This window comes from Hyperolius riggenbachi, chromosome 6, assembly GCF_040937935.1.
Source record: "Hyperolius riggenbachi isolate aHypRig1 chromosome 6, aHypRig1.pri, whole genome shotgun sequence".
NCBI lineage: Eukaryota > Metazoa > Chordata > Amphibia > Anura > Hyperoliidae > Hyperolius > Hyperolius riggenbachi.
The window spans coordinates 141964507-141989880 of record NC_090651.1 but is presented as its reverse complement, the minus strand read 5'-3'; the positions used below and the strand labels follow the sequence as shown (position 1 = coordinate 141989880).

Sequence of the window (25374 nt, the reverse complement as noted above, 5' to 3'; positions counted from 1 at the left end):
ATTTTAAAAAATAGCCTGGTCACTAGGGGGGTGTAAGCCTGTGGTCCTGAACTGGTTAAAACCAATTGTCTCAAAAAAGTTTTGAATTTTTCTTCCCCTTGTTCCCAAATCCCACTCTTATCCTTAACATAGCCTGCAAATTTGGTGATTCTAGCATGCATGGGGGCTTTGCTATTAACGGCTAAAGTCGGCGACCATTGGCTTTTTGACACAAAAATTTGCAGTAAACACAAACAGGGGAACAGTTGTTATTTGCTGGGAACTATTCCCTGGCCATCCCTATCTACAGGACAGTGGCCATGAGTCTGCGGCACTCCACTCTGCTCCTACTCTTCTGACACAACTATACTGTATATATACACTATATATACTTATGTTTATAGTGTAGGGAATAGATTAGCTAGGCCAATGTTTAACATTGAGTCTTAAGTAACCAGAAAACACACTTCTCTGGCATCAGCCAATGCCCATTGGTACCACATAACTGAGTCTCTGCTGTATCCTTCTATCCTATAAAAATAATTAAGTTGTCATATCTCTTATAGTAAATACAATTGACATCAATATAAAACATTAGCTATTGTAACGATTGTGGAATTATTTCCGTGGTCAGCGCACAAGATGCGCGCTGACACTGCGGAAATCCTCCACAAGCGTATAAAAATGACAGAACCCAGCTTGGGTGCAATGCACCTGTAGAGAGAAAGTGAGTACAGAGACAGAATGTATGTGTGTCCACCAATCTAGTCGCCACCCGGCGACGGTGAACACACAACAGCGGAAACCAAGTGGGAACGCAATTGCAAGAGTGGCGATTGCCAATAGACCGAGTAAGACAGAGCACGAGTGTAGCAAGAAAGACACAGCAAATAACAAGGAACAGAACGCCAAGGAAAATAACAAACGCACTCACTAAGAGCGGTCGCCGCGCGAAAAGCGCAACAGCGACACAGCACCCTAATGGCGCGGTCTCCGCACAAAAAGCGCAACAGAGACAAAGCACGCCAACCCTAACTAACCAATGTAACACGAAAACGAATAGAGAACGCGAACACTTGCTAAACGGTAAGCTCACCGAGCCTACAACAAGCGTTCGTTCCAGACAAGACAGACAGAAGGAGTAACCAGTAGCAACTGCAGCTCTGGCCTACATTCCCAGACAGTGTAAAGAAAGAACCACCGCCACTACCGCTAGGGCGAATGCGATCCAGACAGACAGACAGACAGACAGATGGGGCTACCAGTAGCAACCGTTGCTCTGGCTTGCACCCCTAAGGCAGAATACAGAAGGAACCACCGCCACTACAGCGAATGCGATCCAAACAGACAGAACGATTTCCTGTCAACTGCTGCTGGTGACAAGACAATCGCAACAGAGAGACAATACAAGGCAAACAGATAATACAACCTGACTACGCTAGAAGGAATGCTAGGAGCACTCCCAAAATGTAACTACTCTAAGCTAGCAATAATAGCCTACTATGAGCAGAGGGCTGAGACTTCCAGGCAAGTTAGCAGGAACAAATCATCATGACCAGCAGGGAATTCTGGGAAGAAATGGTATTTATACTGCAAGCCATCAGATGAAGCAGCTAGGCAATTTGCATGACAAGTAGATGCAAATTCCTTACCAGCAGAGCAACTCTGAAACTTACAGAGTGAAGACAGGTCTCTTTTCCAGAGACCTGCAACACTCAGACCTAAAGAATGGTCAAACAGCTATCTGCCTGTGCAGACAGCTGAGCAGATCATTACAGCTATACTGTCATACAATGCTGCATCATTTTAAACTGCCTGATGCATGTTTCACTGCCCCCCTTTTGCTTCCTCAGAGGCTCAACAAGAAAGTCACAAATTTAACTTCAGCCAAATGCATATTTTAACATTCCAGTTGAAATATCACTTCAAAAGGATTCCAAAAAAACACTGTCAGAAACAAGGTTAACTTACCCAAAGGGTAAGTAGTGAGCATGTTTCATCCAGCCAGAATGCCTTAAAGGAGCACTATGGCAAAAAATTGTAAAATTTAAAATATGTGCAAACATAGACAAATAAGAAGTACATTTTTTCCAGCGTAAAATGAGCCACAACTTACTTTTCTCCTATGTTGCTGTCACTTACAGTAGGTAGTAGAAATCTGACAGAAGCTACAGGTTTTGGACTAGTCCATCTCTTCATAGGAGATTCTCAGCAAGGCTTTTTTATTCTTTATAAAGATATTCCCTAAAAAGCATTTAAACACTGATGCTGGCCAGCTATCCTGCTCGCTACACAGTTTTTTGGCAGTTGGGCAGAGCAACTGCCATTCACTAAGTGCTTTTGAAAATAAATCCCTGAGAATCCCCCATGAAGAGATGGACCAGTCCAAAACCTGTCGCTTCTGTCAGAAGAAAAGTAATTTATGGCTCACTTTACTCAGTGAAAAAACATACTTTTTATTGGTTTATGTTTGCACATATTGTAAATTTTTCAATTTTTCGCCATAGTGCCCCTTTAATAATCGTAGTACTGTGTATTGCCATACTTACTGCGAAAGGTATTCCCCATTCTCTAGTGCAGCCAGTTGGTGTCCCACATGAAGCAGAGAGGCATGGTTAATAAGATGCAGGTAATTCTGAGTTGATGCTAATTTACTGCTAATTGTATGCAAGCCGTGTGCAGCTTTTAAACGAACCAATCAGGAGCTGCACATTTGGAATGTAACATTGTTTAAAAAAAGAAATTGAAATAAGAGAAAGCAGAATAAAATACAATAATACAGTATGCCTTTTGACCAGATGAAGAATCAGGAATATCTAGTTTAAAACTGAATAGATCAAGGTCAGAGAGGACTGTTGACAGTTTTTTTTACTTCAATGGCAGCATTGGCAAATCTAGGACATTCTTAATCATTAAGGGGGAAAAAAAATCAAAATTCCCATTTAAAAGTGTTGCTGTACCCATACAGTGTAGTGTATTGAAGGAATGCTATTGCAGTTTAACAAAAATACCAGTGCAAGTATGACTCTCCATAAGTGTCAGCACTTCATGTCCTGCTGTTTGGCAGATGCTGCATTGTCAGGTCTGTCCCTTGAATCCTCTGTTCTGTCTTGACTAAAATGTTAGACAGAGTTATGGGTGGGGAAACTTCACCAGACTCCCACCCACCTCAGGCTCACAGTTTTTTGAACAACATCAGTTCTGTAGTGTGTTAAAGGACATCTGAACTTAGAGGGGTACGGAGGCTGCAGTATTTATTTCCTTTTAAACAATACCAGTTGCCTGGCCGTTCTGCTGATCTCTTTGGCTGCACTAGTATCTGAATCACCCACCTGAACCAAGCATGCAGCTAATCCAGTCAGATTTGTGTCAGGATCTGATTTGCATTCTTGTTCATGGTCTATGGCTAAATGTATTAGAGGCAAAGGATAAGTGGGGCAAACTCCAAGTTTGTATGATTTTTGTTCCACTTCTCATGTGTACACCACTTTGTATTGGTCTTTCACATGGAATTCCAATAAAATTGATTCATGTTTGTGGCAGTAATGTGACAAAATGTGGAAAACTTCAAGGGGGCCAAATACTTTTGCAAACCACTGTATGCATTACCAGCTATGGAACCTTCTACAGAGAGGTGTGTGCCTTTCCAAATCATGTCCAATCAATTTAATTTGCCACAGGTGGACTCAAGCCAAGGTGTAGGAACGGCTCAGCAGCAGTCAAAAGAAATAACAGGCACCTGAGCTAAATTTTAAGTGATATTGCAACGTTCTGACTACTTATGTAAAATGTGATATTACAGTTTTTTCTTTTTAATATATTTACCAGATTGTCTTGAATTCTGTTTTCACTTTTTCTTTGTAGAGTACTGCATGTAGAATGATAAGGAGTAAAAACAACAGTAGCATCAAGCTGAAGCGTAACAAAACTGAAAAAAGTGATTTAGGTGTGAATACTTTCTGAATATTATGCACTTTTACCAGGATGCTTCAGCATCTTCTAATGGAACCACAATACTAGGTAGTAGAGCAAGGCAAAAGTGCATGAATTAATGCAAATTAATTATGACAGTTTGAAAACTACCACCCTACAACAGAGATTAAAAAAAAGTAAAAAAAAAAACAAAACAGAAAGGAGTACTCCTAGGAGTTCTGGTTCACCATTAGCTTGTTGGGCAATCTAAAACTCTGGGGCCCATATGCAATTTTCGGTACTTATCGGTTAGCCGGGCGCATCCGGCAGGTGGCGCTGTTGTTGCTAATTCCAATCATAATTACTTCACGTAACAAAACTGTGAATGTAAACGGTGCAGGTGGCGCTAATTGCATTCCTAGTTAAGGTAACAATATGTATATTAAAAAAGTCAGATAATTAAATGACAAATAAGCCGGCGGCAATGTAACAGATCAAGCCGCCGGCTTCGTGTCTCGCTCTCCTCCCCCCTTGCCCTCTCTCGTATAGAGCCCTGGGGGGGGGCGACATGCGTGTCCCCCCAGAGTCGTTCGCCGCGCCAGGGAATGCTGCTTGTTTTATTGCGACAAACGACTCTGGGGGTAAACGAGTCCCCTCCATCCCCCCCCCCCCCCCCCCCCAGGGCTGCCAGTGTTCTATACGAGAGAGGGCAAGGGGGGAGGAGAGCGAGACACGAAGCCGGCGGCTTGATCTGTTACATTGCCGCCGGCTTATTTGTCATTTAATTATCTGACTTTTTTAATATACATATTGTTACCTTAACCTGCGCCGTTTACATTCACAGTTTTGTTACGTGAAGTCATTATGATTGGAATTAGCAACAACTGCCGGATGCGCCCGGCTAACGGATAAGTACCCAATTTTCTCCTAGGATATATTTTGACACCTTGTTATAAAATGCCCTTTAAACCACTAGCAAGCAAGAAAATACCCCCCTAAAAATTTGATCGTAATTTTTCACCAAATTTTTGGTACTTTTTTTAAAAGTGCTTAAAAGTTATTCTAAAGAGTATATGAAAATTATCTCCTAGGTGAAAACACAGATGAAAAAGTGAATTGCATATGAGCCTGGGTGTTTTGAGTCCTATGTCATAGAGCCACATTAATCCATGCCATGCACCAATGAGGACCAGCCAGTCTGAAACAGTACGTATGCATGTTAGATTATTGTGGCTCTGTACTATTAACAAGCTGACACCAGTGGTATGCCGAAATTTCGCATAGGCGAAATTTCGCATCGAAATTCACATTTACGCATCGTAATTGTAATGCAACATTTCAGGGAAAATTGGGTACTTATCCGTTAGCCGGGCGCATCCTCTAGGTGGCGACAAAACTCCACCAGAGTTACATCTTTCCCTACTATCCATGTCGGCCTGGAGGAGGAATAGTAATTAGCGCCACCTGCCGGATGCGCCCGGCTAACGGATAAGTACCGAAAATTGTAATTAATTTCGTATGTAATAGTAGTATTTCAAAATTTTGCATAATTTTTCGCGTAATTTTTATTAAATTTCGCATAATTTTGTGCCGGATTTAAGAGGTTAATAGCAAAGCTCCCATACATGCTATTGCTACTAAATTTGCTGCATATGTTAAGCAGAATAGTGGGTATAAGTCACAAAATCGATTTTTCAAAAAAAATTGTAGTTTTTGAGAAACTCGATTTTAAATATGCAAAAAAGGGCTTTTAAGCTGTCATTTTCTAAGTTTAAAAACCATTTTTTACTTGCATTTTTAAAATCGAGTTTCTCAAAAACGATAAGGTCTTTTTGCAAAATTATTTTTTTGACTTGTACCCACGATTCCCTTTAACATATGTACCAATTTTGGAGTCAATAGCATGTATGGCAGCTTTGCTATTCAATGTTAAAGTTGGCAAAAAATTACACAAAATTTCATTAAATTTTATGCGAAATTACAAATGACTACACAAAATCAATTGAATTTGCAAATCGTAATTACGTGCAAGCGTAATTGCGAAAATTTACGTGAAATTTAGCGAAATCGTAATTTGTTGATTATGATCATCACTAGCTGACACATCATTTCATTCCAGCAGTTGTGGAAATGTGTTTTGGCTTTCAGGGATAACAAAGGAATGATTTGCACATTCAGCAGTGATGCATTGTGGGAGACATCGTATGCTCACTCTAACCTGAATAATCACAAATACCTTTTGTTTTAAGAACGCAAATGTCTGTTTTGCAAGAAACATGAAAAACAGAATACCCAAGCAGCTCAGGGCGACACAAAACTACTAGGACAGTAAAGGGGACTAAAAGGGACCGAAAAGCCCTTTGATGAAAAAGCCAACACTCAGTGTAGTTTGCCTTCTTAAATCAGAAGGTATTTGCAATAATTTAGCTTTAAGTAATTAACTGTGGTTACCTAAAATGCATCACTACTGAATATGCAAAATTATCGCTTTATTTTAGATCCAAGAAGAAATACATTTTGGTCCAGAAGTTGCTTTGGTCTCCACTAGAGGAGCTGTTGCATGGTATGCAGTACGTGCCTTACTGCTGTACATTAGTAGAGAGGTATGGGAGTTCCTTTGGAATATCATTAGTGTTTGCACAGCTGTCTGATCCTTCCAGTGCTTGGGATGAAGAGCAGGAGCAGTGAAGAAGTCCTTCTATGCATATACTCTTGCAAAAGAGCAAAGAGGACATTGTAAGAGCTCCTTTCTTACATATGCTTCCAGGATGAATGTATTTACTTATGTGCAAAAGAAAGCAGGAAAAGGGGGGTATTGATATCATCTTAAATAGCACAGCGGAATGCAAATTCCAGAAGACTAAACCATTCACATCTGAAACCAATTCTCCTCTTCTGCAGTAAAGGTGTGATCGCTACTCTTAACATGTGTTGAACATCTCTCGCAGCAGCCATGCAGGATGATACCTTCATCTCCTCATCATTTTCTGCTTTAGCAAAAATGCAGAAATCCTCTGTCCTCTGCTCAAGCTGTGCATGTGTTCTATTAAAATTAACTCCAGTGTCCTTTACTATACACAGCAGACCCCTGTGCATACCTCGCTAGATCTGCAAAAGCTGTGATAATAAAATGTGTCTTAGCCCTGCAGATGGAAGATCTGAGCAATGGAATCAGACATCTGTAATGTAGGCCACCAATAGCCCATTCCGCAGATTAATGCCATGAGTCTGTTCCAGGCAATAAAAACATACATTCTTACATTTGTGTTTCTGGAAGAGGCACTGATGTCTAAAATGAATTTCTTTCCATTTCTTATATGATGGGGGCTATAAAACACTATTAGTCCTCAGAAAGGAAAGGATGGACTAATTTGACCTGTGCCTTTAACCTACTGTGTGAACAAGCTGTCAACCTCTTCTATCCATTTCAGGACTATAAATTGTCACTTTTATAGGTTTCTCATTCCCAACCGTACTCGTTGTCATATGACACATAATAAAGATGTAGCAGAGCTCATTAATGAATGCATTTTCCTGCCCACTCATCTGAATCCTTTTAAGGCAGCCTCTTTATTTCACACAGGATTGGACGCCTAAAGGCTCGTACCCAGTCCGCTATTTTTTGCGCGATGCTTTGAGCGATGAGTGATCATTTCTGCGATCTTGCAACATGAGTACATGTGCGAAATTATACGATCAAGAATTGTGACGCGCGCCAATTACGACCGTCACAACGGATAGGATTTTTAAGATCCCTGACGACTCCCGTACAAAGTACCGCAATCGTTTACCCTCTCATTCACGCCCGCCGCGTGCCACTCCAGCTTTGCCTTGGAGTCCTGAGCATGCGGCATTTCCTTTGCTCCCCATCCCTGGCATCACATGATAATGGCGTGGCGAATGGCAAACAGAAGAGATGCATTTGGTACATCTAGAAGATGGCAGACCATGGTAGCAGTTCTGTTGGTAATTTGGGTACTAAGGGCTTGATTCACTAAGACAAATAGCATGCCTTATCTGACTTAACGTGCCTTATCTGAGTTAACACGCCTTATCAGAGCAGCAAAGCGAGCACTACAAACCCGCAGGGGCTCAGGGCAGGACGAGTTGAGATCTCGTCATTGCCAATTAGCAGACATAAATTCATAGCGCTCACTATGCTACTCTGATAAGGCATGTTAACTTTGATAAGGCGTGTTAACTTTGTCTTAGTGAATCAAGCCCTAAGTATTGCTGATATTTAAATATTTTGTTTCAAGTAACGATTTAGACCCCTTCCCCCACATTCACGCTGCCAGTAATGTAAGCCCCGTCGCAATGCACGGCACTTGCATTACAACACAATTTTCAAAGATGCGGTTGTGATTTAGATTATTATAATGAATGGAAAATACAATACGTTTGTGGGAATTTGTTGGCAATAACCGCAACACATTGATGGGGACATGAGACAGTGCAAGCTGTGGATCACGTAGAATTGCATAACCAAAAACACGTCTAAAAGTCTGAATGTGGGTCAGAGGCTTAAGTGTAGGTAATGGTTGTGCCGCTATTGCTGTTGCTTTAACATGCTATCCTCTCTACCCTGTACTCTAACATCAGGCACCCCCCACACACTTATGCCTAACACTAACCCGCCACTATGTCTAACACTAACCCGCCACTATGTCTAACACTAACCGGTCACTACGTCTAACATTTTAACTGATCTGATAATGGTAGTTTGCTTTACTTACGACTGATACTGTTAGTCGACTATACGTGCGTTGCAATGTTCCAGATTTTAGCTATATTGCAGCTGAATTCTGGTGCCAATGGTCATCTCAGCCACAGTTTATCTGGATTTTTTTTTATATAATACATAATAGCCAAACCCCTGCACTGATTAAAACCCCTGCCGCATGATAGCTGGAGTTCGGTTGTATGATAACCAAACTCTTGCACCCCCAATGCAATAGTCGGAGTTCAGCCATAGGAAATTGTACACTCACCATGCCATAGCTGCAAATATCCATTGTGGTCTATTGCGGTGCCTAATTTTCCTAGAGCAGTCTGTGCCAAATTACGCATATTGGACTGTAGTGCCAGGTTGTGAGTAGGAATGGCAGTGAAAGAGATTTATTATAGTATTTACTGGCATGCTTTGCAGACAGCTCTGCAGGGAGTGGGGGATAATTTACACTCACTGAACAATTTTTTTAATGGAGTTTCCGAGTTCCTACCTCTAAGCTCCCCCACCCCACCCGGAGGGGAGGGCAAAATTGCTCAAAACTGCCTTGGGTCAGGGGCTCAATAAAACATTTGATATAGGGTAGGATGGAGGCACCCACTGTGTATTCTATTTTAGTATTTCTTTTAAAAATTATAAATAAAAAAAGAGAGAGGCAATTGCTTACCTCTTCATATGATATAGATAGAGTGTAGGCACCTCTAATAAAGATAAAGATTAGAGGCGCTTACACTTTTTTATTTTTTTTTCCAGTTGAACTGGTGTCTACATCATCTAGAGAGGTAAGCGATTACCTCTCTCTTTTTTATTGATCATTCTTAAAAGAAACACTACAATAGAATTCACAGAGGGTGCCTCCATCCTTCCCAATACCAGTCAGACCTCCTTTGGAGGAAATAGCTTTGCAGTTGTTCTGGAAAGTGTATCGTACTACAGGAGAGCGACCGTCCAGTATCTGGACCAGGACCTGGAGTGCCAAACGGGGACGGTTAATACCCCGTAGGCCTATAGGGTGCTTGCAGGAACCACAACCCACCTTTCTGAGTATATATGTACTTTTATCCTTCTTATACCAAACGATACTGCACCATTGGGCTCCTGGTCTCTACTTCTCGCCTAAGTATTCTTGGTCCCTGCAAGAATCATCAAACAGACACACACACACACACACACACACACACACACACGCACGCACGCACGCACACACACACACGCACACGCACGCACAATAAAACATTTGGCTGTGAATACCTGTGATTTGTAGCTAAGGCTGCACTCTAAACATGACTCATCTCTTTAACTGTAAGCATTTCAGTTTCACATCAGAATTTTACTGTACCCTTTGGAACCAGTGAATCATGAAGACACAGGTTAAAAGTATCAAAAAGCACAACAGGCCCTTGCAAAGGGCACCTGAGGGTGATGCATTTTGCTCACCGCACAACATATGTCATTTATTCCTTGTTTTGAACAAAGAAAGATGTTCTAAGTGACTGACAGACATGAAATGGTTTATGGTGATAAGGGTTATGTGCCTGCAGGCTGAAATGATGTAAATCTTACCATGCCCTCAGCCGTACACAAAGCTGATAGATACATTCCTGCTTGTGATAACAGTGTATCTACTTTCATCCATGCTAAGTAAGTTTAATTACATTAATGTTACTATGAAGAGATAATTTATAATAATATCCATTTTAGATCATGGTGCGATAGTGTAAGCATAGATAAATAATTTTTCATCATCACAATGATTTTTTTTTTACCTTGACTTTTAAGATATGCTTTGTAAAACAAAAGTTAAGCATGTCATTTGCAGTCTGCGTATCCCATTCACAGATACTGAGCTAACTTTCTCCGGTAGGCTGTACCAATGTTTTAGTTTTGTTTGTTTTTTATTAGCTTTTATTGAAGAATATGAATGTATACAGAGTATGCTCATAAACATTGAGTAATAATGGCACCTATAAACAAGTAGAACGAATACAGACACTATAATATTAAGAAGATGTACACATGGGACTATGTCATGGTGGTAAGAGGTAATTTAGCTAGGGCCGGGCCGAGGCATAGGCTGGAGAGGCTCCAGCCTCAGGGCGCAGTGTAGGAGGGGGCGCAGAATTCATTCAGCTGTCATTCCTAATTGTGTTTGAAGCAAAAAGAAATACGAAAAGGGGATACATGGCAGTGACTGCAAGCCAGATAACTAGATATGAAGGTGTTGGGGAGGTTGTGGGCCCTGTGGCGACTCTTAGTCTAATAGCAATCAGTGTGTGATGGCTGGGGTGGCAGGGATTGAGGGGCGCACTTTGGTGTCTCAGCCTTGGGTGCTGGAGGACCTTGTCCCGGCTCTGAATAGCTACTGTTCATTAACACGGCAACTCAGGGCTGAACAGTTGGTGAAAAGAATAAGGGTATTCAAACTGGAAGGTCTGTAAAGCTGGGTATTATTTATTTATTTATTGTATTTATAAAGCGCCAACATATTACGCAGCGCTGGACATTAGTTTACGTTACAGACAATATTTAGGGGTGACATACAGCAATACGACAATACAGGAATACAAGAAAGACCAGATCACACAGCACAGTATGAGTACAAGGTAATGCTTAGTCTGTCACTGGATGGGAGCATGGAGATTAGGCAAGTTGAGTTCACTCAAATGCATAGCATGGGTGCACAGTAATGGAGGTGCATGATCAGGTAGGACACAAAAGGAGGAGGACCCTGCCCAAAGCTTACAATCTAGTGGGAGAGGTAGGGACATGAAAGGTAGGAGACCAGAGTTCAGCTGTGGGTTTAGAGCAATTGTGAGGGGTGGTAAACCAGAGTAAAAAGGTGAGTTTTGAGGGCCTTCTTGAAGATGCTGCCCTAATGGGTGGAGGTAGGGAGTTCCATAGTGTTGGAGTGGCTCTTGAGAAGTCCTGGAGGTGTGCATGGGACTGGGTGATGTGGGGGACGGTCAGGCGAAGTACACACGGTACAATTTTTCATCAGATCGACGGATTGACCAGATCATTTCTGACCCCTCCGATCAGATTCTGAACAATTTTACGATCGATGTTGGGTAGTCATCAACACAAAATCGATCGCATTATCGATCAGGAACAATTTGGACGTCTACACACGATGCAACTTATTATCAGATCACTGGTCGAGCTGATGGAAAATTATAGGTCGTCAGCTCTAGTACACTTTAACGCTTCATGTATTGGAAACAATACGAGACTTTTTTCTTTGCTACTAATGTTCTATTTCTTAGCTGTACTACACATGCAATTCATTATCTCATAAGGTTATTTTCACTTCAGATCCCCTTTAGGAGACATGGCAGCTGAATTGTCTACATATGATCAGTCCAGGATTGTGAAACAGAAATTTGCACTCTGACATCCCCTTAGATGTGCATTTTTAGTCGTCTCTTGTCCATAGGGTTGTTTCACACTAGGAATCGTAAAACGCTAGTGATTACTGCTAGCGTTGTGGAGGCATGATTTTTCTGCGACAAATGCGGAAAATTTACTGGACAAATTAGCATTTTTTCGCAGCGATCGCGATTAGCGGTTCTATACATGCTGATCGTGATCACCGGCAAACCGCTGCAGGTAACGCGTTTGCGATTAGCAATAATTGCAAAACGCCTGCGATCATGGCAGTGAGAACACTGCCACAGACTAGAATAGGACTAGCGTTTTTTAAAAACGCTAGCGGTTTGTGGTTAGCGGGAATCGTGCGATTCCCGCTTAGGTGTGAAAGGGGCCTTACACTGGAAAACAAAAGTTTGCTTTCTTAAAACAGAAAGGCCTCAATTCACTAAAGGGTGCTAAGTGTTAGCACCCTAGTGAAGAGGCCGATTCACACGCTAATATGCACGCAAGCGTTCGTGCGCGCAAAGTTTAGCTCCGCATAGTGCACCGATAACGTCACACGGTGCGTGCTAAAAAACGTACCACGCGTGCTAAACTTTGTGCGCGATTGGTAAGAGCTTTAGACGTGCAAACTACTTAGCACCCTAGTTTGCATTGCCAAAGCTGTTAGGCGTGCTAACTGTTAGCACGCCTTTGTGAACCGAGCACCAAGTATTTGCGATAATTCAGGTTGGAGTGAGCTTGAGATGTCTCCCAGTGCAGACTAACCAGCAAGCGCATGGTGAACCAGAACTCATTGGAGTGTGTAAGGGGCTACAGTGGTCCAAAAAGCCTCCTTTGGACCATTGTAGCCCATTACACAATTCAGTGAGTTCTGGTTCACCATGAGCTTGCTGGTTAGTCTTGTCCTTACACTTTAACTTTACTACCATGACGATTGCATATTCACACAAAGGCCAGTTTGAGCAATGGCTGCATGATATCATGGCTAAATGTACATTTTTTTGTATGAGGTGACCAAGATACTCCTAAGCAGACTGAGACAGCAAGGCAGGTTAGAAGAGCGAGGAGCTGCCACAAGGCAAAGGAAAAGTTGCTGGATATATCTAAATATAACACCAACCTCTTGCCAAGCAGCAGCCAAGAAGCACACAGAGCTTAGGTTTCAAACCATCCTCAGACAGGGCTGGAAATATAAACAGAGAAAAAGAGAATTATAAATCCTGTATAAACTTTGAGTCAAGGCATAAAGCATTTTGCACATCAAGCAATATTAAACACTATCACTGTTGTTACATCTTGTTTCATGTAAACACAAACTTCCATTGTGTATAGATTTGAGACAAAAATGTCCAGGAATATTAAGGTGTGCAGGCAAAAGCTGTTATAGACAGTGAATGACAGATTAATGAATGAAGGCTAACAGGGAAAGCCTGGCCGAGGCAGAGGCTGCATAGGCTCCAGCCTCTGAGTGAACCACTGCAATGGTGTGGGGAGAGGGGCCTGACATCAATCCTCCGTCCCTCTCCTCGGGAACCGCTCCTGCACTGTGTGGCTGGCTACTATACTGAGTAGTAAGGGGGGATTAGGGAGCACATCTACCTATTATACGGTGAAGAGGAGGCACATCTGGCTATTATACTGGGGAGGAGAAGCCCATCTGGACATTATACTAAGTAGGGAGGGAGGCTGCCTAATATTGTATTGGGGCACATCTGGCTATTATACTGGGGAAGGGGCTGTCTAATACACTAAGGGGGCACATATAGTTATTATACTGGGGAGGGGAGGCTGGCTTCTACTGTATGGGGGTGTAATGGGAAATTGTATTGGGGGAGCTGCTAATCTTGCTGGTATGATTAAAATCCTATAACTAGGGCGGGCACTGGGGGGGGGGGGGGGGGAGGGGCAGCACAGTTTGAAATCTCCACCTCTAGTGCTGTAGAACCCTGTCCCGGCACTGCTTACAGGAAGTGTCTAGAGCCTATGTCAGTCAATTAAACACTGCAAGGGTAGAAGCTACAAAGGTACTGTAGCTGTTACCCAAAAAGGAATAAATCATTACATTATAAAAAGGCGTATAAGTTTGAGGATTTATCTCCTGAAAACACTGGATAGTGAAAAGCTGTATTTAGCTGTATTTAGTTTAATCACAAGACAAAACAAAGGGGCATTTTTCTTTCATTCATCCATCCATCGAGGAATAGAAAGCTAATCAATTTCAACCTGGTATAAACTTTTAGGGTGCCCATACATTACTAGAGTTTCAGCATCAATATCCAGCATATTCAATAATAATTATTCAGGTAAAAAAGTTATGGGCGGATCTGCTGTGGACTCAGTATTGCAGACTCGGCTCCTCCATCTGCAATGCTGTATCCACAGATATTCCCATATTTTTGTTTTGTTTTGCCTGAAGAAGCAGGAGATTCCTATGAAACGAGTTGCAAGTGAAGTTTTTCATGTCTTATTAAAGCTGTTATTGAAATAGACTATCTGTGACATATACCTGGAAGTATACTACCTCCAGGCAGTATATCTAGGTATTCTCCTACCTAGCACACTTTGCCCACTGACCACCATTTCTACCGCCCCATACACAGCTTCCCTTTACATATTGTCCTATACCTTACATCTTTATAAGGCCTTATCGCCAGGACTCTCTTCCCCTTTTGTCTCACAATGCTGTGTAATTGGTGTACATACCTCCCAACCCTGTGTAAAATATGTAGTTAATTTGTTCTGATACAGTTCTGTTAATGCCTGAAGAAGAAACTTAAAGTTTCAACAGCTTGCAATAAACTATGTACAGTTAGTCATTAAAGGTATCACCGGAATCAATGTTTGTTGGTTTGATGTCTGCATTTTTTGTCTTTTATTAACTGTTGTACTGTTTATTTTGTATTTGTATACCCTATATGCTGTTATACAGTGCCACGGAAGATGGTGGCGCTATATAAATCAATAATAATATACCTGGAGGCAAGTCCACATCTACCTCATATCATATTACAAATATGTTGGTTGTCATTTCATCTCCAGCCTCTAACTAAAATTAAGATAACAAACTGTTAGTTGTTATTTTATCTACAAGGGGTTAAGAAGAAGAAGAAGAGAGAGAGAGAGAGAGAAGGAGGAGGAGGAAATTCAAAACATTTGTAGTATTTCACACATTGTATGAGGTAAATCCACATGGTCACTGCGCACAAATCCTTTCCAGGCTGTTAGTGGTAATAATAATTACTCAGAAATATTTTTACTTTAACAATAGAAAATAAAGTTATTATCAGTTTCTCAAAGTTTTCCCACTGCATCTCTTTAGTAACTTGACGATCCTCCTAAAGCTTATAGATTACACAGAGTCACATTAACCCAACATACATAGAGCGCTGGTTCAGACTTTCTGGTTCCCATCAGCAGCACATGGCATGGATTGATATAATGTGGGATAAGGCTTGGACTAGTACTACAGCATACCCAAATAGCTTACAAGTGACCCAGAACCACTAGGAAACTTTAAGAGGCTAATAGGTACGAAACACCCTCTTACTAAATAAGCGAATGGAACAGCACTTGGTGTGGAGGAGCACACATTTATAGAGGACACTGGTGTGCCAATGCCCAGAGTCACTGTACCAGCTGACTGTTCCGTGCAAAAGTCCACCTTGTAAAATGTGATCTTTATTAGAAAATCATTAAAATTGCATTCTGTCAATAAAAGAGTGACCCCAGCGACAGCCCACCGTTTCAAGCCTCTTAGGTCTTTTTCAAGCTCTTACGCCATGTCTCAAGATATGGGTAAAACAATTCAACGTACCCATGGCCAATAGCCGTGCAGCAGCAACAACAGGGACCTGATGGAGAACTTAAAAGTAGACCTGAACTCTTGCACAGGACAGAGGGAAAACATGTGGAAATTCACCCTGTATGTATTTAGAGAGTTTAGCCTGTCTGATTCCTCTTCATCAGTGACTAAGCACAAGTTGTAATTAAATCCCTCAGCTGTGTCAGCTGCCTGCCATGGCAGAGAGCTAATTGATAAACACATGATGTTAACAATATGTCGGCTTCCATGAAAGCAGGAATTAGACACACTCGAGATTTATTGCAGGATTTGTATCAGCTGTAAAAAAGAAATTGTTTTCTTTAAAGTGGAACTCAGAACGTCCTCTCTGATCTAAAAGATACACAACAGCATAACCTTTAACTGCTTGCCAACCACGTCACGCCGGCAGGCGTGGCCGCGGCGTCAGCCCCAGGACCGCCTAACGCTGATCGGCATAAAGCCCTGGGGCAGCAGTTTGCAGGAGATCATCTTATGCTCGGGGGGCGGAGCTCCGCCCCTCCTTCAGTCTCCGCTCGGGAGACTATTAAACTCCATCTAATTACATAGTACAGTGCTGCGATCTGCAGCAGCGCTGTACTGGTGACAGCCGTGTGACACGGCTGTCCCCTCCAGGGGATCAGAGGTGAACGGTTGTCATAGGCTGAAGCCTATGACAGCTAATCACAGTGATTGGCTGGCGGGGGGAGGGAGGACAGGCCTAGGGTAACACAAATAAAAAAATAGTTACATTTATTAAAAAAATAATGAACAATAATATTTATCTAAACAATAATATTTAGCTAAAAAAATAAACACACAGACCCCACCAACAGAGAGCTCTGTTGGTGGGGAGAAGGGGGGGGGGGGGGAATCACTTGTGTGCTGTGTTGTACAGCCCTGCAGCTTGACGTTAAAGCTGCAGTGGCCCATTTTACATAAAATGGCCTGGTCACTAGGGGGGTTTAACACTGCAGTCCCCAAGAGGTTAAAAAAAAAACATTTCTTTGTTACAACTGATACAAAACCTAAAATAAATCTGCACTGTTTCTACTTCCTCATTTATGGAAGCAGACATATTGTTAACAGCCTTTGCTTTCAAATGAGAAAGGGAAGAGATCAAATTACCACTTTAATTAGACACAAATGAGGGGGAATTAAACAGACTAAACTCTCTTAACACATACAGGGTGCATTTCTCTCTGTTTTCCTTCTGTCCTGTGCAAGCATACAGGTCCACTTCTAAGGTTATTATGCTTTTGTGTATCTTTTACAGTAGAGAGGAAGTTCTGAGTTCAGGTCCGCTTTAAACACAAGCAACTCACTAATCCCTGTTTTTGTCAGCAGAAATGCAGTGGTGGGACCTCCACCAGCCTCATACAGCCATCTGTACTCGCTGCAGGAATTGACTTCAGCGTCATGTCATCAAAGACATGCCCACCACACCTGACGTCTGCTCACCATTAGCAGACCACGTCATAAACCAGTCCTCTGCCCAATCAGTGCCTCCAAAATGCTGCTGTACATACAGCTGCTGCCCACATAAGAGTGACAGCACACAGCCGGCCCATATGAGCCCAAAGGGGAGTCCAATTACCATGAACACCCAGAAAGAGGGGGACGCCATTGCCTTAGTGATATAGGAGGCACGTAACACTGGAAATCCCAGCATACTTTGGCCCCATGCTAGGTCATCTGTAAAACAAACAAAAAATGCCTAAATTAGAAAATATCCACAAATCTACAGATACATTGCAACTACTAATAGCCAGATAGAGCCATAATCATAAATCTTCAGTGCAACTGCAGACATTACAGATATCCGATCTACCACATAAAAACGCATACTAATTATAAAATAAAGATGCAATCAAATGCAAAAACTCCAATCATACTCTCGGTTTACGCCACTCTGACCCATGACTTCAAGTTTCCTGATCCACCATGCTTCTCGACAAAGTCACCATGTCTATCTAATCTACCACTACAGCCAGAAGGCACCTCATCAATCATCTGTACTTTGAGCTGTGACAGGTTATGGCGAGATGTTGCAAAATTACTGGAGAGTTATTGTGAAGGAACCTTATTACGTATTGCTGTCATATGTGGTGATAATCTATCCTTCAACTTTTTTTGGGTAGTCATTAGAGATGGCCCGAATGGTTCCTGGTGAACTTCGGTAGTTCACGTTCGTGGAGAACCGCGAACATTTCCGGAAGTTTGATTCGCTCCCATAGTGCATCATTAGGGTCAAATTTGACCCTCTACATCACAGTCAGCAGGCACATTGTAGCCAATCAGGCTACACTCCCTCCCTATAAAAGGCAGGCAGCATCAGGCATTGGACTCACTCGTGTGCCTGCAGTAATTAGAGAAGCTAGCGCTGCTGTGCAGAGACCTATAGGGAAATCTTAGTTAGGCTCTTGTAGGCTTCTTAGCTTGCTCCTTGCTGATTGTTTTTGCTAAAAAAGCACGCCTCAACAGCTCTTTTGAGAGGTAATCTTGTTCGTGTGGACTTTTTTTGTGTGTGTGTGTGTGTGTATGTGTGTCCCACAGACACTTGTGTTGCATAGACAGCCTTGCTAATTCCTACTGTGTGTGCCACTGCCAGGCCCAGCACATTCAGTGACTACCTGTGCGTGTGACAGGTGCACATTGTAATACCCATCACTGCATATACCTACCTGTTGTTCACAGTGCACCCACCTACGTATGTGAGCGCACGCAGTGTCACTGTGCCTGTCCGGTACCTGTCTGTGTGTGACAGGTGCACATTATAATACCCATCACTGCATATACCTACCTGTTGTTCACAGTGCACCCACCTACCTACGTGAGCACACGCAGTGTCACTGTGCCTGTCCGGTACCTGTCTGTGTGTGACAGGTGCACACTGTAATACCCATCCATGCATATACCTACCTGTTGTGTTCAGTGCACCCACCTACCTACGTGAGTGTACCCAGTGTGATATACCACTCCGTGCATACCTGTTCACTGCACCTGTGTGACTGCACATTGTATTAGTCAAGTCAGTGCATACCTTTCACTTCATCCCCCCAATATGGACAAAACAAAAGGCAGAGGCAGGCCACCTGGCAGGTCTGTTCGAGGTTGCGCTGTCGTGATTTCGTGCGGCCCTCGACCAAAGTACAGTGTTCAGAAGAAGGCACGTGCCATCAACCCCAATATTGTCAGGACGTAGTTGACTATTTAACACAGAAGACCTCATCTTTCTCAGCTTCCGCACGGAAGCATGACATATCTTTCTCCTCCTGCTCTGATTCTGGCACCCCATTTAACACTCAGTCGGCCGCCACCACCAAAGTGCCATCACCCCAAGGCTCAGCGGTGTGGACATTTTTTTGTGTGTCTGCCTCAGATGAGAGCAATGCCATCTGTACTCTCTGCCACCGAAAATTGAGCCGTGGAAAAACCAAGACCCGTGTAGGGACAACTACCTTAACCACTTCAGGACCACAGTCTTTTCGCCCCTTAAGGACCAGAGCCTTTTTCTCCATTCAGACCACTGCAGCTTTCACGGTTTATTGCTCGGTCATACAACCTACCACCTAAATGAATTTTACCTCCTTTTCTTGTCACTAATACAGCTTTCTTTTGCTGCTATTTGATTGCTGCTGCGAGTTTTAGTTTTTATTATATTCATCAAAAAAGACATGAATTTTGGCAAAAAAATGACTTTTTTAACTTGCTGTGCTGACATTTTTCAAATAAAGTAAAATTTCCTATACATTTGAGCGCGAAAGTTATTCTGCTACATGTCTTTGATAAAAAAAAAACCATTCAGTGTATATTTATTGGATTGGGTAAAAGTTATAGCGTTTACAAACTATGGTGCCAAAAGTGAATTTTCCCATTTTCAAGCATCTCTGACTTTTCTGCGCACCTGTCAGGTTTCATGAGGGGCTAAAATTCCAGGATAGTACAAATACCCCCCAAATGACCCCATTTTGGAAAGAAGACATCCCAAAGTATTCAGTGAGAGGCATGGTGAGTTCATAGAAGATTTTATTTTTTGTCACAAGTTAGCGGAAAATGACACTTTCTGACAAAAAAAAGAAAAAAAAAAAGTTTCCATTTCTTCTAACTTGCGACAAAAAAAAATGAAATCTGCCACAGACTCACTATGCTCCTCTCTGAATACCTTGAAGTGTCTACTTTCCAAAATGGGGTCATTTGTGGGGTGTGTTCACTGTCCTGGCATTTTGGGGGGTGCCTAATTGTAAGCACCCCTGTAAAGCCTAAAGATGCTCATTGGACTTTTGGCCCCTTAGCGCAGTTAGGCTGCAAAAAAGTGCCACACATGTGGTATTGCCGTACTCAGGAGAAGTAGTATAATGTGTTTTGGGGTGTATTTTTACACATACCCATGCTGGGTGGGAGAAATATCTCCGTAAATGACAATTGTTTAATTTTTTTTACACACAATTGTCTATTTATAGAGATATTTCTCCCACTCAGCATGGGTATGTGTAAAAATACACCCCAAAACACATTATACTACTTCTCCTGAGTACGGCGATACCACATGTGTGGCACTTTTTTGCACCCTAACTGCGCTAAGGGGCCCAAAGTTCAATGAGTACCTTTAGGATTTCACACTTCATTTTGAGAAATTTCGTTTCAAGACTACTCCTCACGGTTTAGGGCCCCTAAAATGCCAGGACAGTATAGGAACCCCACAAATTACCCCATTTTAGAAAGAAGACACCCCAAGGTATTCCGTTAGGAGGATGGTGAGTTCATAGAAGATTTTTTTTTTTTGTCATTTGTTTTCTAGACTACTCCTCACGGTTTAGGGCCCCTAAAATGCCAGGGCAGTATAGGAACCCCACAAGTGACCCCATTTTAGAAAGAAGACACCCCAAGGTATTCCGTTAGGGGTATGGTGAGTTCATAGAAGATTTTATTTTTTGTCACAAGTTAGTGAAAAATGACACTTTGTGAAAAAAACAATAAAAATCCAATTTCCGCTAACTTTTGACAAAAAATAAAATCTTCTATGAACTCATCATACACCTAACAGAATACCTTGGGGTGTCTTCTTTCTAAAATGGGGTCACTTGTGGGGTTCCTATACTGCCCTGGCATTTTACGGGCCCAAAACTGTGAGTAGTCTGGAAACCAAATTTCTCAAAATGACTGTTCAGGGGTATAAGCATCTGCAAATTTTGATGACAGGTGGTCTATGAGGGGGCAAATTTTGTGGAACCTTTCATAAGCAGGGTGGCCTCTTAGATGACAGGATGTTTTGGGCCTGGTCTGATGGATAGGAGTGCTAGGGGGGTGACAGGAGGTGATTGATGGGTGTCTCAGGGGGCGGTTAGAGGGGAAAATAGATGCAATCAATGCACTGGGGAGGTGATCGGAAGGGGGTCTGAGGGGGATCTGAGGGTTTGGCCGAGTGATCAGGAGCCCACACAGGGCAAATTAGGGCCTGATCTGATGGGTAGGTGTGCTAGGGGGTGACAGGAGGTGATTGATGGGTGTCTCAAGGTGTGATTAGAGGGGGGAAATAGATGCAAGCAATGCACTAGCGAGGTGATCAGGGCTGGGGTCTGAGGACGTTCTGAGGTGTGGGCGGGTGATTGGGTGCCCGCAAGGGGCAGATTAGGGTCTAATCTGATGGGTAACCGTGACAGGTGGTGATAGGGGGTGATTGATGGGTAATTAGTGGGTGTTTAGAGGAGAGAAGAGATGTAAACACTGCACTTGGGAGGTGATCTGATGTCGGATCTGCGGGCGATCTATTGGTGTGGGTGGGTGATCAGATTGCCCGCAAGGGGCAGGTTAGGGGCTGATTGATGGGTGGCAGTGACAGGGGGTGATTGATGGGTGGCAGTGACAGGGGGTGATTGATGGGTGGCAGTGACAGGGGGTGATTGATAGGTGATTGACAGGTGATCAGTGGGTTATTACAGGGAATAACAGATGTAAATATTGCACTGGCGAATTGATAAGGGGGGGTCTGAGGGCAATCTGAGCGTGTGGGCGGGTGATTGGGTGCCCGCAAGGGGCAGATTAGGGTCTAATCTAAAGGGTAACAGTGACAGGTGGTGATAGGGGGTGATTGATGGGTAATTAGTGGGTGTTTAGAGGAGAGAAGAGAGGTAAACACTGCACTTGGGAGGTGATCTGATGTCGGATCTGCGGGCGATCTATTGGTGTGGGTGGGTGATCAGATTGCCCGCAAGGGGCAGGTTAGGGGCTGATTGATGGGTGGCAGTGACAGGGGGTGATTGATGGGTGGCAGTGACAGGGGGTGATTGATAGGTGATTGACAGGTGATCAGTGGGTTATTACAGGGAATAACAGATGTAAATATTGCACTGGCGAATTGATAAGGGGGGGGGGTCTGAGGGCAATCTGAGCGTGTGGGCGGGTTATTGGGTGCCCGCAAGGGGCAGATTAGGGTCTAATCTGATGGGTAACAGTGACAGGTGGTGATAGGGGGTGATTGATGGGTAATTAGTGGGTGTTTAGAGGAGAGAAGAGATGTATACACTGCACTTGGGAGGTGATCTGATGTCGGATCTGCGGGCGATCTATTGGTGTGGGTGGGTGATCAGATTGCCCGCAAGGGGCAGGTTAGGGGCTGATTGATGGGTGGCAGTGACAGGGGGTGATTGATGGGTGGCAGTGACAGGGGGTGATTGATAGGTGATTGACAGGTGATCAGTGGGTTATTACAGGGAATAACAGATGTAAATATTGCACTGGCGAATTGATAAGGGGGGGTCTGAGGGCAATCTGAGCGTGTGGGCGGGTGATTGGGTGCCCGCAAGGGGTAGATTAGGGTCTAATCTGATGGGTAACAGTGACAGGTGGTGATAGGGGGTGATTGATGGGTGATTGATGGGTAATTAGTGGGTGTTTAGAGGAGAGAATAGATGTAAACAATGGATTTGGGAGGTGATCTGATGTCGGATCTGCGGGCGATCTATTGGTGTGGGGGGGTGATCAGATTGCCCGCAAGGGGCAGGTTAGGGGCTGATTGATGGGTGGCAGTGACAGGGGGTGATTGACGGGTGATTGACGGGTGATTGACAGGTGATTGACAGGTGATCAGGGGGGATAGATGCATATAGTACACGGGGGGGGGGTCTGGGGGGGGGGGTCTGGGGAGAATCTGAGGGGTGGGGGGTGATCAGGAGGGGGCAGTGGGCGGGGGGGGGATAAAAAAAAAAATAGCGTTGACAGATAGTGACAGGGAGTGATTGATGGGTGATTAGGGGGGTGACTGGGTGCAAACAGTGGTCTGGGGGGTGGGCAGGGGGGGGTCTGAGGGGTGCTGTGGGCGATCAGGGGGCAGGGGGGGGGGAAATCAGTGTGCTTGGGTGCAGACTAGGGTGGCTGCAGCCTGCCCTGGTGGTCCCTCGGACACTGGGACCACCAGGGCAGGAGGCAGCCAGTATAATAGGCTTTGTATACATTACAAAGCCTATTATACATATGTGCAGCGGCGATCCGGGTGCTAGTAACCCGCCGGCGCTTCCGAACGGCCGGCGGGTTACTACGAGCGGTGGGCGGAGCCAGTCCCCGGCGGCTGATCGCGTCACGAATGACGCGATCGCCGCATAGCCACTCCCGCAGCCGCCCCCGCCGATGGGCGTATTGCGGTCGTTTGGGCCCGGACTTTGCCGCCGCCCATCGGCTGGGGGCGGTCCTCAAGTGGTTAAGAAGGCACATGATTACAAAGCACAAACTGCAATGGGATGACCACCTGAGGAAAAGCAGCACACAAAAGCAAAGCCACACACCGCAGTGGAAGATACCAGGCAGGCCGCAATTTTTTCTCAAAAAAGGCGATACCTAAACTGTACCGTGATGTTGAAAGGCAAGTGGTGACATCTCTGGCACACAGCGTTGGGTCAAGGGCCATCTGACCACGGATGCCTGGTCTGCAAAGCATGCTCAGGCCTGCCCGAAGACTAAGTCAGTCCCCACACACAGCGTGCATCTCTGTCTGCACGCCGTGTGACTGCCTGCCCCAAGACTAAGTCGCTCCCCACACAGCATCTCTGCCCGCAGGCCGCTTGACTGCCTCCTCCGCCACCACCAACAGGGTCCAGGACTCCAGGTGGATTCCTGAATTTTTAAGGCCGCTGCTAGCAGTGGCCGCTATAATAATTTTTCTGGTGCGTGTACATGCCTGCCTAATTTTTCTGGCTGCACTGCAGCTGCAACAACAAAACAAAAGGCATGTACATGTGCCAATTCCCCTTCGTGATCATTACCTTGCCACTGTGAAGGGGCTTGCGTATCACAATGAAGCAATGACTGACAGTTATATGAGTGTGTCGGGGGGGGGGGGGGGGGGCACACCCACGATAATAAGGTCGTTGCTTCATTGTGGACAGACCAATTTTGATCAGCTTGACAGTCACTGTTCTGTCATTCAGCTACCTCAGCCCGGCGGCCATATGGGCTGGAAAGCCGCCATCACCTGCACTCTCGTCATGGTGCACACCAGTCCAGCACGGCAGTCACTACACAAAAAGCTGTTTGCGGTGCGTTACACAGTGAGTTTGGTGTGTCAGTGTGAAGCAGTACTCTAATTACACTCCCTGATTGATCTATACACATGCAAAATGTTTTAAAGCACTTTAGGCCTGCAATTTACCATTCAATGTGATTTCTGCCCTTAAAACGCTGCTTTGCATCAAATCCATATTTTTCCCCGGGACTTTTGGCATCTATCCCACTCATCCATGCAAAAACTCAGATGTTAGACCCTTTGAAACATCTTTTCCATCACTTTTCTGGCCAGCATAAGTGTTTCTAGTTTTCAAAGTTCGCCTCCCCATTGAAGTCTATTGCGGTTCACGGAAGTTCGCGCGAACCGAACTTTTGCGGAAATTCGCGAACCCGGTTTGCGAACCGAAAATCAGAGGTTCGGGCCATCTCTAGTAGTCATCCCCATATATCCAAGGCCACACGGACATTTAACCACTTCAGGACCACAGTGGTTAAGCCCCCTAAAGACCAGGCTGTTATTTTCATAATTAGCCACTGCAGCTTTAAGGCCAAGCTGCAGGGCCGCACAACACAGCACACGAGTGATTTCCCCCCCCCCCTTTTCTCCACACCCACAGAGCTCTCCGTTGGTGGGGTCTTATCACCCCCCTTGTGTTTATTTAGGTTTTTTACAAATATTCATGTTCATTTTTTTGTACAGTTTTTTACAATTTTTTTTTTTTTTTTAGAAATCCCCTCCCTCCCCCCAGCCAGCCAATCACGCGCTCGGCTGTCATAGGCTTCTGCCTATGAGAGCTGATCGCTCTCTTGTCCCCCAGGGGGACAGCCGTGTCACAGAGCTGTCCCAAGTACAGTGCTGCTGCTGTAATATGTAAATAGACGGTGATAACGCCGTCTAACAGTCTCCCAAGCAGCAATAGCTGCTCGGAGACTAAAGACGGGGCGGAGCTCCGCCCCCAAGAAGGACATGCGCGCGCACCCTGCGCGCAATCTCCTTCAGTAGCCGGCTCCAGGACCTGACGCCAATTGGCGTTAGGCGGTCCTGGGGCTGCCACCGCGGCCA

General features: G+C 44.1%; 1 protein-coding gene across 6 annotated transcripts in view; it reads left to right on the top strand.

Moving 5' to 3' along the window:
- COL11A1 (collagen type XI alpha 1 chain) overlaps positions 1-25374 on the top strand; it is a 782075-nt gene that overhangs the window by 279068 nt on the left and 477633 nt on the right. For all 6 annotated transcript variants that reach the window (XM_068240020.1, XM_068240025.1, XM_068240017.1 and 3 more), the window contains one exon: positions 3844-3925. In XM_068240020.1, coding sequence (XP_068096121.1) covers positions 3844-3925 — 82 coding nt within the window. The remainder of the gene's footprint in view (positions 1-3843; positions 3926-25374) is intronic.